The following is a 13,701-nucleotide window of genomic DNA, read 5'->3' as shown; positions in this document are numbered from 1 at the left end:
GATAACATGCATATATACTTAATATTAATCTGCTAAAATGTAATTAACAAAGCAGAAAATGTATATACAAAGTTTAAATACATAAGTTTTATGATTTTCACCCTTTGAGAACAGGTTCATAAAAATAACTTTTCGCGCAGCCTGAGTATAATTCCTGTTGATATGAAACTCCTTTAGGAACAAACACAAGAAAGGATCAAGTCAGCCCGACTCAGCAGGGAGCAGTTTAATTTAAGCCAAACGGATTTTTTATTTTTCACACAGTATTAGGTCGTTTCAGTTTACATGAGTGTGGAGTTTAAAAAGCATGCTAGAACTCCCCATTGAGCTAGAATAAAGAAAGGCAAAACACTTTCATTCAACCAAAGCTATTAAATACTCTATGCACAGCAGTTCTGATCTTTCACCAAAAGACGCCGTTGAAATCCCCAAGTTAAATAACTTGCATTATTTAACATTCCTATAAATATATACAACTTCATGTTGAAGCATAGTGACCAACTGTGAAATTAGCTGAAGCATGTTTATCAGAAAGTATTTACAGCAATACCTTCTATTCACTTAAAATATTCTTTATTCAAGGATATTGCACCACCAAAGCTATTAGTTGCATCAACAGCTCGCAGTCTTGTTTCAATTTCCCCCCTCTGTTTAATTGTGCCCTGGCATATTCCCGTCTTCCCTTTTCACATTTTCCACGCTAAGTTTTGTTTTTTTGTTTTGGTGAGTTTTAACGTGCTTGGCCAGATGGTCGCTTCTCATAAATCTCTTGCCACATTCTGGGCAGGCAAAGCGTTTCTCCCCAGTGTGAGTCCTCAGATGCCTCTGGAGCTCGTCTGATCGAGTGAAACTTTTGCCACAGAACAACCAGTTGCAGACGAAGGGCCTCTCGCCAGTGTGCCATCTCAGGTGAGCCTTCAGGTGAGACGTCTTGCCGTAAACCTTCCCGCATCCTGGAATGTGACAAATGTGCTGCTTCTTCTTCCCGGGCTCGTCCCCATTGCTCGAAGACTGGCAATTGGGACAGCGGCATCTTCTGCACCTCCTGGCAGTAGCCAGAGGAGATTTGGTATGAAGAAGAGCCGCTATCTGAGTTTGATACTGGGCGAAGTCTGAATGACCCAAAACCAAGGAACGCTGGAGAGGAAAACGATGAGGAGCAATAGATGAGGGGTGGCTGGCACTGCTACTCTGTTGGATGCTCCACCAGGGGATGTCCTCTACTTGGTTGGGTGACATATGCCTGTGTTGATGAGAAAGTAAAGTGGATCCAGTTGGGACAAAGCCTGACATGGCTGAACTGATAGGAGTCGGTGTACCGTAGGTGACCGCGGGGACATAGGTTGGTTGGCAGCTTGAAGCTAAGGTCTGCATAGATGAAGGCAGCATCTTGACGGGGGAGAGCTCGAATGGGTACGACGGCTCCGCCGGCGGAGTTAGAGGAAGTTCATGAGACCCATAGGACGCCTGAATGTGAGGCGGCAGCTGATGAACCTTTGGAGGAGTTAGAGTTAAGCTGGAGTGGGATGAGATTCCCCCTGGGTTAGTCGGGATCTCGTTACTCCAGGGGTGAAAAATGCGGGACGGGGAACTCAGGGTTGGGTCGTATGGGACCTGGAAAAGATCAGTATGTGTTGACCCAGTCTGTCCGATCCGATTGCATGTTGCCGCTAAGAGAGCCAGTGGAGACTGCTTGGCGGACTCCGGGGAAGAATTTGGTGTACGATCCTGAGTAGTGAAAAAAGAAAAAAAAGTTCAGATCAACTAAAAGTTACAGCAAGAGGTTCAAACTTTGTTCAAGTACTGATTTGATTTGAGAAGTTTATTTGAGAAATACTTTACGTACGATTCAAAACAATAATTATCTCTGCTATTGCGACACAACTTAAATGTTTAAAAGTACGAACCTGGAGAAACGCTTGCAGAGAATCATTGCGTAGAACAGCCACAGCAGCCATTCCCCGTACAAATTGTTGAAAGGAGACACGATTCAATGTTTCAGGCAGCACTAAAGGGAAATCAGTCGCATGGAGAGAGCTTTCTTTCCTCCTCCTGCTATTCTGAGATATCCTTGGAATATCTGTGGTCGAGGGATCACTTCTTAGAATTTGATAAGACTTTGGTAGACCGCCAGCCAGTCAGGAGAAAGATTTATGGCTTTGAAGTTTGCCGCTGCCCAATCATCAAAGAATAGCGGGTCTTTCAGAAGGGAAACCAAATCCTTTGAATACACAAAGCTCCTATGGCGTGTTTGTTGGTATGTATAAAAGAACTGATTATTAGGGGGGATGGTAAAGGAGGAGATAAAGGCGGGACAATTAATGAAGTAATCACTATGTGGGAAATGTATATACACAAATAATTGGATTTACGTGATCAAAGCACTGGTGCCGCCAGGAGACCGTTGCATTGGATGCTTAAGTCATATGATCCCTTTTTTGTAATTAAGGATTTGTTGCACAGCCCTAAGTGACAATGTGGCTTTGTTATCTCTACTAAATCTGTTCCAACATTACTGCGTTGATGACTTTTAGCAAATAAAGGCGATTGGAGATGAATCAGCCAACTCGGCATCATGAACAGCATAGTTCTGCTCCAAGTGTAAACGATAGAAAGAGTTGCTGACTTCAGAAAAGTTAAATGAAATTGTCGAGAAAGGCAACATTAAAACATGTTGTCTAATAAACATCTGAAAACGAAGTACGAAGCGTATGGTATTTTGCATTTTTACTACGATACTTTTATATGCGTTGGAAGGGGTGCATGCACTCCCCCTCCAGCGCTTATAAAGGTGTCATTGTACTGGAAATATGCAACAATGTGAATAAAAACTCGCCGCTCAAACGTTCATTCTTTCAACCTGATTGTAAATGTACAGCTTCACTTTAAGACCCATAATTCAATGCCCACCACACATATTCAACAACACAATAGCAAGTCCGAGTTATTTGCTTAAAATCAGTTGGAGGGATGATTTATTCCCGTGCTAAATTTAAACTATTATACAGTAGCGTATTTTAATAACTAAGGGAAATCAGTAATTGTTTCAATGCCACTGAAACCGGTTAATCAAAATAGTTTAATGGTAACGACACAAATGTGAAACTCTTCCAAACTTTCTCTGATATGGTGACTTTTTTCGAACGTCAAAAGCATGAAGTTTTGAGTCCCAGAGTGAAGAGATCAGAGGCTGGAGTGTGAAGGCTGTTGATAGCTCTGTTAAGTCCCTTCAAGTGGTGGCAATGTGAAAGGCTGCGGAGGCGGAGCAGCTCGGTTCAAGGAAAGTGGAAACAATTTCTCTCTTCTCCGCCTGATCTCCGCCTTAAGCTTTTCAAATCCTCTAACCCAACACTTGCAGCGGAATCACTGGTTGATCTCTTTACAAAAGCAATATATATATATAGTTCATCTACATAACTTGTCAAGTAAACTTAATTGTGCCAATTATTAATATGTTTGGGACAAAACAGAAATCGTTATGTATTAACCCTAACTCTGACATATCCTTTAATATGTATTTAATATATCGATTACAATCAACTACTTGATTAGTGGGAATAATTTGGACGCGTCCATTTAATTGGTCAGTGCCACTTTTCAATCTTACTTATTAGTTTTACAAAGTGCAAATCAAATAAACCAGAAACCAAGTTTATATTTATTTTAAAAGGGCGTGCAGTAATCCACATTGGCTGCAAATCCGCAGGCTAATCTGAAAAAGGACACTCAAACTAAATATACAGTATTGTTGTCATAGGTCATGTTAGACCTGGGGTACATACAGATATTTCAACATAAACGCATGAACTGATAACTAACGTTTAGGAAACGAGTTTAGATTCACTTTAACTTAAAAAGGTGTTTTATTAAAAAAGACTATTGAGGTCTTCCTTCAGGCAACATGATACTGACAGCAGTCGTTAACTTCAATTGTATGCACATTGCAAACGAAATCCTTCTAAACGATAACACACAGAGATCTTTATCATCCTTTCCTGTAGCAACAATCGTTGTCCTCTCAAAGACTTTTGAGACTTGCATAGTTTTAAACGGGGCGGCTCTTTTGAAGGGATTAGAGCGCCAAGTCCTCTCCCACGGCTCCAGATTCAGTCATGGTGAGATGGGAGTTTCACGCTGTGCCAGGGTACTGCCAAGTTAATGCATTTAACTTGGATTTTGCTCACTTGTTCTTTATTATTTTAAAATGTGCCATATATGAAGTGGTATATGAATAAGAAATTGAGTTCTGAATAAAGAACTGGTGCAAATAAAGGTTAAGGAAAGGTGTAATAACCAAAATTACTTTCAAACGACTTCTCAAAACATTTGTCTCGTGCAGCATATATTTTGGAATAATTATAAGACAAACCAATAAAGCACCCTTTTACTTTTCCAACTTCATAAAGCATAATCTCCCAAAGGTAGTTTAATAAGATCTTAGCAGTGAAACACAATCAGCTATTATTTTTATTTATGGATCAATTAAATTTTATACTGCAGATTCCAAAGACCAGAAAATAAAGTAATATTGTGCGATATATTAGGAGGCTTGATTTTTAAAAAAATGATGTTAATTACATTTTATTTCAATGGTTGTCACTTGCTTAGGTAAGCTGGTTACAGTTCCTTGAAAGAAAAAGAGCAAAACCTGGGTGTGTAAGGCCAGATTTTCTTTTGATGTCATGTGGTTAAATGGCTCTTCTATCTCACGTTTTGTGGCTCTGGAAATATCTTAATAAGGCACATACTTGCTTGTCGATTTGAAAAATTGAACAGAATATTTGACGGTAGAATTAAATCAGGAGAAGCACAACTAATCTGGCAAATGTGATACTATTTACATATAGTTGATATGAAAATTCCAATGAATGGAAAACAAGATGTCATTCCGTATTTCATTTTATTCAACTTGATACACATGCTGAAACAGTGATTAGTATGAATGGTTTTCACACCATTAAAAGGCCACAAATACATATTTATTTGAAAATTATAATGCTATAATTCGAGTTCAATGCTAAATGCTGAGACACCAACCATGTTTTACATCACATGAACTTGCTAATTAAAAGTAAATCACTCACCTGGTGAGTAAACCAAGGCATGTTTCAATTTAATAACAAACATGACATTTTTAAATTTTGTTGCACAAAGTCTTCATCTTAATCAAAAAATGTTTTGTAAAAGCAAAAGTTCAGATTTTGATTATCAAATTTTGATAGACAATGCATTTGATCTTAGCAAGCATCAGCTGGTATAATTAAACAAGAGAATAGATTCTAAATGCAGTTTGATTTCATCCGACCTAAAGTTACCACAAAAGGAGATACAAATTTAGATATTTCAAATTATGAGATTGATTACTGTCTCTACGTCACAAATGGCTTTAATAATAAACTACTCCTATACGAGTGGCACAAAGGAACTAATGTGTTACCTTAAATTCCAAATCAACTCCTTAATCGAAAGCATAACATTTTTAAAGAGAAATCACCAGTTTACACACTATTCAATGAAACAATTATATGTTCATGGTTCAAGCTTATTTAAACATTAAAATACCGACAATTTTTCATGTTTCTTGGCTTCAAATGAAAATGGATCGAAGTCAACCTGAAAAAGAAATAAAACCATTTAGTAGCTCATCTTTAAAGATAAATAGAAGATAGTTTGACTGGAGTTTAAGAAGTTTCTGACTCCACTACAGTCCATTTTAATAAAGAGTTAAATAAGAATCTTGTAAGAATGTCAGGTTACCATTCATTCACTTCTACTGAGAATTTTTTTTGGAAATGATAAAATACAGACGAATAGTGAAGATGTTGTAAACAATTGACAGCTAGCTGTCATTATATACGTGTTTCACAAATATGAATAGTCCATAATCAATTAAATTGAAAAAAAGCTACAGATTTCTGAGTATCAACACTAGATGTTCAGTAGTACAGAACTTGAGCATTGCCGAAATAAAGAGAATTTTTGTTGAAGCTTTTTGTCTTGAACTTATTAGGACAGGTTGCAAGAAAATACCAATGGCAGGGGAAACAACACATTTATACTGTATGAATAAAGAGTGCTGATTGGTTGGCAACTGGACTCTAATTGGTAGAGGCATTGCCCTGGGGAATGAACCAGCGAATACAAAAGAAGCAAATGTGATGTGAGAAAAAACATTTCACACAACGAATGGTTCAGGCCTGGAATGCATTGCCTGGAAATGTGGTGGAGGCAGGTTCAACTGAGGCATTCAAGAGGGCATTAGATGATTATTTAAATAGAAACAATGTGCAGGGTTATGGGGAAAAGGCAGGAGAATGGCACTGAGTCATAATGCTCATTCAGATAGGCAGTGCATGCATGATGGGCTGAATGGTCTCCTTCTACACCGTAACAATTCTGTGATTTTATGGGTGTCACTTATTTTGTTTACCGGAAACAGGCGCAATGTGTGTACTTGTTCTTTCCGTCTGCAAAGAACAGGACCCTATGTCTTAATATATGTAGCTTCCAGTATACACAAATGCACCACCCTGTGAGCCTGACTGAAAATCTTAAATTGGTTCTCAGTGTAATTCTATGCTGGCAACCAATTTAAGATTGTTAGTCAGGCTCACAGTGTTGCGTGTTTGCGCGCACCGAAAGCTACATATATTAATACACTAGGTCCTGTTCTTTGCAGACAGGAAGAACATGTACACACATTGCACCTGTTTTAGCTAAACAAAATAAGTGACATCCATTCACTGGTTCCTTCCCCAGGGCAATCAGAGTCAAGCTGTCTGGTTTCAATTTCAAACAATGATTGGCAGTTAACTAGCAGTCACCATCAACTGGTGCATTCTCCATGGCATCGCCTCTACTAATCAGAATCCATTTTCCAACCAATCAGCACTCTTTTCTCATACAGTATAAATATGTTGCTTCCCCTGAAATTGGTATTTTCTTGCAAATTGTCCTGATGACTGCAAGATGAAAAGCTTTGACAAAAAAATTTTTTTTCAGCAATACTAGGCATAGTGGTGCAATATCTTTAAGATAAATGTGTATTAAGTATGGAGATGTCTGAAATGTTATCAGTTCTATTCCTTTTTCGGTGTTCAGTATAGAACTTAAGCTTTTTCGCTACACCAGCTCCACAATAAAAATAATTTCTGTATGTTAACAATTAAGAATTTTTGTAAGTGAAATGCTGTTCCTCCATTCCGCTTCAAGATAATTCATTTTTGCTTTTTTCCATCTGTTATACTATATGTTTTTACAGATGCTATTTCCTCAGTATTTAGTTATGGTGCATTTCTGTGATAGTCCGACATAATAGTATATTAATTTATTGTGTCACAAAGTGGTAGGATGTGCTTTCTTGTGATTATTACATGATTTCTGGTTGTGGTTGTGAAAGCAGAGTCAGATGCTATATGAAGTTACCTACTTCCTATAGGGAGGGAGGGAAATGGACTCTCTAACACCTTACATGAACCGATAAAAGAGTAGAAATGATAAATTTTTAGAAGCAACTTGCCTGCCCATCCTGTCTACTGGGAATGGGTTCTTTACATCAAGTTCTACTCCATATTCACTCGATATAAAGAAGCCTGAACGATGCTTTTGAGGACTACCATATTTACCAGTGTTTTGGGGTTATCAAAAATGATTCCAAATCTTACTTCTAATGGTGTATTATACACCAACTTTAATGTTACAATGAAGCAATGTGCAACTCTTAAATTGTTGTGTAAACAGGGACCGATATAAGTAATGTCAGATGCAGCAGCTGGGGATTTCACATCCAAACTGCTAATTCCAGACAGCAGTGTAAATGGTCTCCTGTAGTTAGGATTCATACACAATGGAACTTTGACAGAAAGATAAGTAAGATTATTCTGTGATTTTTAATTAAATTTCCAATTGGATATTCCTCTTAGAGGTAATGCAGAAAATGTTTTTTCTTTATTGATTAATTTTATAAACTGATGTGTAAATGCAATCCAAGTATAATTGTACCAATCCACATTTATCATGATATAACAACAACAAGCTGCTGACCCAATTTGACATACAGGAAATAGGACTGGACTTTAGAAAATCTAGTCTAAGTTGATTTCCCAAGTCCAAAATGACCCCGCAGAAACTCATTCCAGTTCATAGGTTGAAGTATAAACACACTCTAAATGTGTATAGATTTACTTAGCTAATGAGTAGTTATGATTGTGTACTATCAGGAGTTTGTATCTATATGATAATCCATCACATAATATTTCTCCTATTTAAATTGATCCATGAGTTTCACTCAACTTACCTACATACATATGGATTGGCTCCTATAACTAAATACTGAAGAGATGGCATCTGTAAAAACATGAATTATAACAGGTGAAAAAAAAAACGCAAAATAAAATGTCTATAAGCATAATGGAAATATGGAAGAAAATATTCCAATGTCTCATGTAAGGCACTGATAGTTATTTTTTGTAGCAGTTTAATTGTCTATGCAGGTCCATTTTACTCAGTAGACAGCTCCTTATATTTTCCAGCAAAATGCAGAACTAATTTTCTTTTGGACATTTATAAATTTTGCTATTATATATAATCTGAAGGCATTTAGAGTTTGAAAATTAATTTATAGTTCCCAAATTACAATGGTATCATAGTGATTTACTCCGCATTGACTCTAGTGTATTAGTATTGCAACTGCAAATCTAGTGCAACATTTAAGATACATGCATTGAGCTATTTTAACAAATAAACATTACAAATTGTATTTTGAAATAAAGCACTAATTGTTTCACTGGTTTGGGCTTCAAACTGGGAAATTCATAACACACAGGTTTTAACTAAGAGAAGTGTTTTTTTGTTGCCTTTTTGTGCAGGAGAGGATAACTATGCACATGACATGGGCTGGCAATTTAAAATTGCCAAGGGCATGAATTAAATCTATGCAACCATTTTAAAAACCATAAGAAATTACATTCAGTTCAGCCCCATTCTCATGTGAAGGGAAAGTATACAAAACCTCAGAATAAATAAGTTATTTACTCCACTGCTTTCAGTTTAACCAAAAACATGTACCGCTGCATGGCACCATCAAAATTAACTGTAAATCAGCACACATTAAGAAGAGATTGGTGTAACTGTCTTGTTATTTTCTGCATCAAAGCAGAAAATGAATAACATGCATTGCAACTGGTAATTTAAGTCATTAACTGAGTTAGAACAGAAGATAACGTAAATGTACTGAATTTTGAAAAAAACCCTGATTTCAACTGAATGTGCGTAAATACAGCTGGTAACACTTTAAAACATTTACAGGGCTATAATGAAATATTCAGGCTGGAAGTGATGTGACTAAAATCTCTTACCCTGTTAAGTGTGTCCACTTCAACATCCTTCACAGAAACTTTGGACTTAAGAGATAATATTTTTTAATTCCTATTGAAGATAAGGTGGAATCCCATTGGCATTTGTTTGCATCTATTGCCTTAGTTACATTCTGTGGGGCCTAAACTCATTAGTACCCCAAAACATGCCGAATCTGGCAGTACACAGTGATGGAGTGACAAAAAAGCAGGGCCAGAGGACTAAGCTAAATTTGCGCTTGGCCCTCAACCCCATAATGCAGGAGAGCTGGAGGTGCCTATCAGACACCCCAGTGCAGCTTGATTATGTAGGCCTAACCAATTTTAAGAACATAAGAAATAGGAACAGAAGTAGACCATTCAGTCCCTCGAGCTTGTTCCACTATTCAATAGATCATGGCTGATCTTTTTGTGCTTCGATTTCCACATTCCCATCTAACCTCAGTAACCTTTGATTTCCTTGCCTAACAAGAATCTATCTACCTCTGCTTTTAAAATATTCAATGACCCTGCCTTCTCCACCTTCTGAGGCAGAGACTTCCAATGTTGTACAACCCACTGAGAGAAATAAATTCTCTTCATCCCTGTCCTAAAAGGGAGACCCCTAATTTTAAAATAGTGCCCACGAGTTCTGGACTCACCCACAAGAGGAAACATCCTTTCGACGTCTATCTTGTCAAGGCCGATCAGGATCTTGTATACTTCAATCAAATCACCGCTCACTCTTTTGAACTCCAGTGGAAACAAGCCCAGTCTGACCAACCTTTCCTCATAAGACAACCCACTCATTCCAGGTATCAATCTAGTAAACCTCCTTTGAACCACCTCCAATGCATTTATACCCTTCCTTAAATAAGGTGACCAAAATTGCACACAGTATTTGAGGTGCGGTCTCACCAATGCCCTGTATAACTGAAGCATAACATCCTTACTTTTATGTTCAATGTCTCTTGTAATAAAGGATAGCCTTCCATTAGCCTTCTTAATTACTTGCTGTACCTGCATACTAACTTTTTGTGATTCATATTTTGTCTGGCATTGAGGCCCACTGCTAAATGTGGGGCGGGGAAGAGAGGCAATTAAGAGAGGCCAAAGAGCACGCCTGCCGATGCCACAAAAAATAACGGCCTCAATAGTAACCCTCCCACAAGGGATGGCAGAGAATCAGGTGGGGTTAAAGATTTAAATGTAGGAATGCAATCCCCAACACTCTGAAAATGCACTAACCTCTATTTTTACAATGGCAAATAGCAAGTCATTCAAATGTCTCGTCGTGGAGAAGCAGGACATTTAAATTGCATACCTGAATTGGACATCCACAGTATATTTGGGAGCCCGGGTTCCCCAGGAGTCAGGAAACCCGAGAGTAAAAGGGGCACAGCAGCTGCCAACACCACAGGTTCAGTACACCTTCTGGGGCAGGTGGAATGGGAGTCCTTCCCGGACCCCTAATGGATGCCTTAGGCCTTGACCATCTTCGATTTCCAGCCTCCTTTCTCTGTGCTTGATTATCCAAAAGAAAATTAGTTCTGCATTTTGCTCGAAAATATAAGGAGCTGTCCCCTCTTGCCCCCTCCAGAATGCAGCATCTCTGCCCACTCTTGTTTGTGGCCTCTCTCCTTCCTCCTGATTGCCAGGGACTGTCCTTAAGAATCTCCGGCTTCAATCTCTTGTGGTACTGTTCAGTCCTGGCTTTTTTTTAATTCATTCTTGGGATGTAGGCATTGCTGGCTAGGCCAGCATCTATTGGGGCATTTTTTTAAAGAGTCAACCACATTGCTGTGGGTCTGGAGTCACATATAGGCCAGTTTTCCTTCCCTAAAGGACATTAATGAACCAGATGGATTTTTGAAACAATCGGCAATGCTTTCATGATCATTATCAGACTTTTAATTCCAGATTTTTATTGAATTCAAATTCTACCATCTGCCATGGTGGGATTCGAACCCAGGTTCCCAGAGCATTACCCTGGGTCTCTGGTATACTGGTCCAGTGACAATACCACTATGTGTCACCACCTCCCCCAACTGGCTACTGGTCTGCCTGTTCATTTGGCTGACTCCAGGATGGGAAATGGAACCAAAAAAAAATTATGGTATCTAGCCATTAATCTTGATAGGACCACCTCAACCCAGCATTGCCAGGTGCTTCAAGCTCCCCCACTTCCTGTCTGACTCTCCATTAATACTGAGGACAACATTTTGCAAAGTCACAAGGCCTTTTTTCAGTGGCCTGTAGCAATCCTGTTAAGGATCACTGGATAAACAGCTCAAGGCCTAGATATACTTGTGCGTACTTACAGGCCTAGAAATTTTAATTTATTTGTTACAAAGGAAAGAAATCTAGGAAGAAAAGTGCCATCTCTGCACTGTCCTCAGCAATACATCATATGAAAGCAGTCACAGAAAAAAAACAAACCTTAGATTCTCTCATGATGCCTACCCACCTGACTGGGTAAGACTCTGGTCATGAGCAGCTTGCACAAAGAGAAAATCAGGGCAAAAGAAGAATGAAATATTCAAAAAGGTATTAAGTTATTGTACAACATTTATCAGAAAGAACTTTGAATAGTTCTCGTAAGTTACACAAGACTGTTTGTTTATTGGTGGATATGTTAGTTATTAATTCCCAAAATTTGCTGTTATCTTTATTTCAGATGTTCTTCCTTATAGAACATTCATACATTTAGTAGAAGTGAAAATTCTTTCCAACTATTTGAAACTTGCATTTATAGCTGTACCACACTTGGTCATCAGCCCATTTGGGCAGCCTTAGGTTTGTGCAAATGAGTCTATAATTCAATGATAGGTTAAATTTTTAAAAATCCCTTTGCTTTTTCTCTTGAAAGATTTGACTTCTTGCTCATTCTACTTGTAACTAGTACCCTCGAGTACCTACCCTCAGAAGCCATTATTCATGTGTGACAGTGCGTATTATCAGCGTATTCAACCAAAGAGAGCATTAGCGCTGTCTGTGAGCCTTTCCTCACCTGATGCCCATACATGGGCCAGAGTTTTTCAGTTGGCAGGCGGGCTCAGTCAGGACCCCGACCGCAATTGGGTGCGCACTGCGATTTTACGCGGGTGGGCCAATTAAGGCTCACCCAACGTAATTCGCAGCTCCCGAGATCTGCGGAAAGGGGCGGGCGGCAACGGGAGGCCAATGTCTGCTGGATCCAATAGCAACCTGGCGGCCTATTCAAAAACGGTGCAGGCAGCCATCCTAAGGCTGCCACTGATTTCGGTCAGCTGCCATTGAGTTTGGTCATCTGCCATTGAGTTCGGTTAGCTGCAATGGACAACATCATCGGAGAGCAGGCCAGGGAGGAGGGCAGGTTGGTGGTGCAGTCGGCCCCGCAGTTTTCCGATGAGTGCCTCGCTGCCCTTCTCAAGGAGGTGGCAGCACGACGAGATACCCTTGTCCCAAGGGATGGGAGGAGGAGGTCCCCCCCAACCTAACCAAATGTGCCTGGGAGGAGGTGACATCACGGGTCAGCTCCCATGATGTGGTGAGACGCACATGGGCGCAGTGTCGCAAGCGGTGTAATGACCTCCTGCGATTGGGAAGGGCGAGTACTTTGTTGGCATAGATCACTTAGCACAGCAGTTAGGTTGGACCCCACCCCACCCACCCCCACCCCAGTACCTCAGAATTTTGTTTTTTTATTGTTTTTTTTATTCATTCATTTACTCATAGGATGTGGGCTTTGCTGGCTGGGCCAGCATTTATTGTCCATCCCTAGTTGCCTTTAGAAGGTGGTGGTGAGCTGCCTTCTGGAACCGGTGCAGTCCATGTGGTGTAGATACACCCACAGTGCTGTTAGGAAGGGAGTTCCAGGATTTGGACCCAGCGACAGTGAAGGAACAGTAAAACATTTCCAAGTCAGGATGGTGAGTGACTGGGAGGGGAACTTCCAGGTGGCAGTGTTCCCATCTTTCTGCTGCCTTTGTCCTTCTAACTGGTAATGGTCGTGGGCTTGGAAGTTCTTAAGAGTGTGAGTGGCAAATGTCATGGAGGCAGCATCTTGGCAAGGGGGTGAGCCCTGGCTGCTTGGAATGAGTGTTTTGTGGCTCCACGGTCATGAATTGGTTGAGCTCTGCAAGGTGTTCCTCAGGTGGGGGTGGCCAGGCTGCAATGGCAATGCAGGTACAGGGTGGACTAATCATTGCTCCTCTCTCCTTTCAGGGGAAGACAGCACACAATAATGCTGAGAGGCTGCGGACTGGCGGAGGGCAGCCGCACCTTCTGATCCTCGCCAGATACGAGCAGGAGGCACTGGAGCTGGAGAGGCGCCATGCGCCCAGGTCAACCGGCCGCGGTGAGGTTGGGGAGCCACTGGGAGGTAAGA

At 40.0% G+C, this 13,701-nt stretch overlaps 2 protein-coding genes across 11 annotated transcripts in view; both read right to left on the bottom strand.

The window, feature by feature from the left end:
• Positions 1-220: 220 nt before the first annotated feature.
• On the bottom strand, positions 221-2,055 carry sp5a (Sp5 transcription factor a). Its single transcript, XM_078551371.1, has 2 exons — positions 1,908-2,055; positions 221-1,728 (listed from the first exon to the last, which is right to left on the bottom strand). Exons 1-2 carry the CDS (start codon positions 1,956-1,958, stop codon positions 652-654), a joined length of 1,128 nt encoding a protein of 375 aa, XP_078407497.1. The 5' UTR covers positions 1,959-2,055; the 3' UTR covers positions 221-651.
• Positions 2,056-4,883: 2,828 nt separating this feature from the next.
• myo3b (myosin IIIB) overlaps positions 4,884-13,701 on the bottom strand; it is a 655,750-nt gene continuing 646,932 nt past the window's right edge. For 9 of the 10 annotated variants that reach the window (XR_013577969.1, XM_078552132.1, XM_078552139.1 and 6 more), the window contains one exon: positions 4,884-5,613. Coding sequence is in view for 1 of the 10 variants with exons in the window: in XM_078552139.1 (XP_078408265.1) it covers positions 5,609-5,613 (5 nt within the window). In the remaining 9 variants the exon portion in view is untranslated. Of the gene's footprint in view, positions 5,614-8,296; positions 8,347-13,701 lie in introns of all 10 variants that reach the window. The other variant, XR_013577968.1, reaches the window with a different exon arrangement.

The sequence above is a fragment of the Cetorhinus maximus genome, chromosome 11, assembly GCF_964194155.1.
Source record: "Cetorhinus maximus chromosome 11, sCetMax3.hap1.1, whole genome shotgun sequence".
In the NCBI taxonomy this organism is placed as follows: domain Eukaryota; kingdom Metazoa; phylum Chordata; class Chondrichthyes; order Lamniformes; family Cetorhinidae; genus Cetorhinus; species Cetorhinus maximus.
The sequence above is the reverse complement of the archived record's forward strand: the minus strand, read 5'-3'. Positions and strand labels throughout refer to the sequence as shown.

Coding starts and splice junctions, on each gene's coding strand:
- sp5a (XM_078551371.1), bottom strand. CDS start 1,958: ATGGCTGCTGTGGCTGTTCTACGCAATGATTCTCTGCAAGCGTTTCTC. Junction 1,729..1,907: donor CTCTGCAAGCGTTTCTCCAG/GTTCGTACTTTT, acceptor TTCACTACTCAG/GATCGTACACCAAATTCTTC.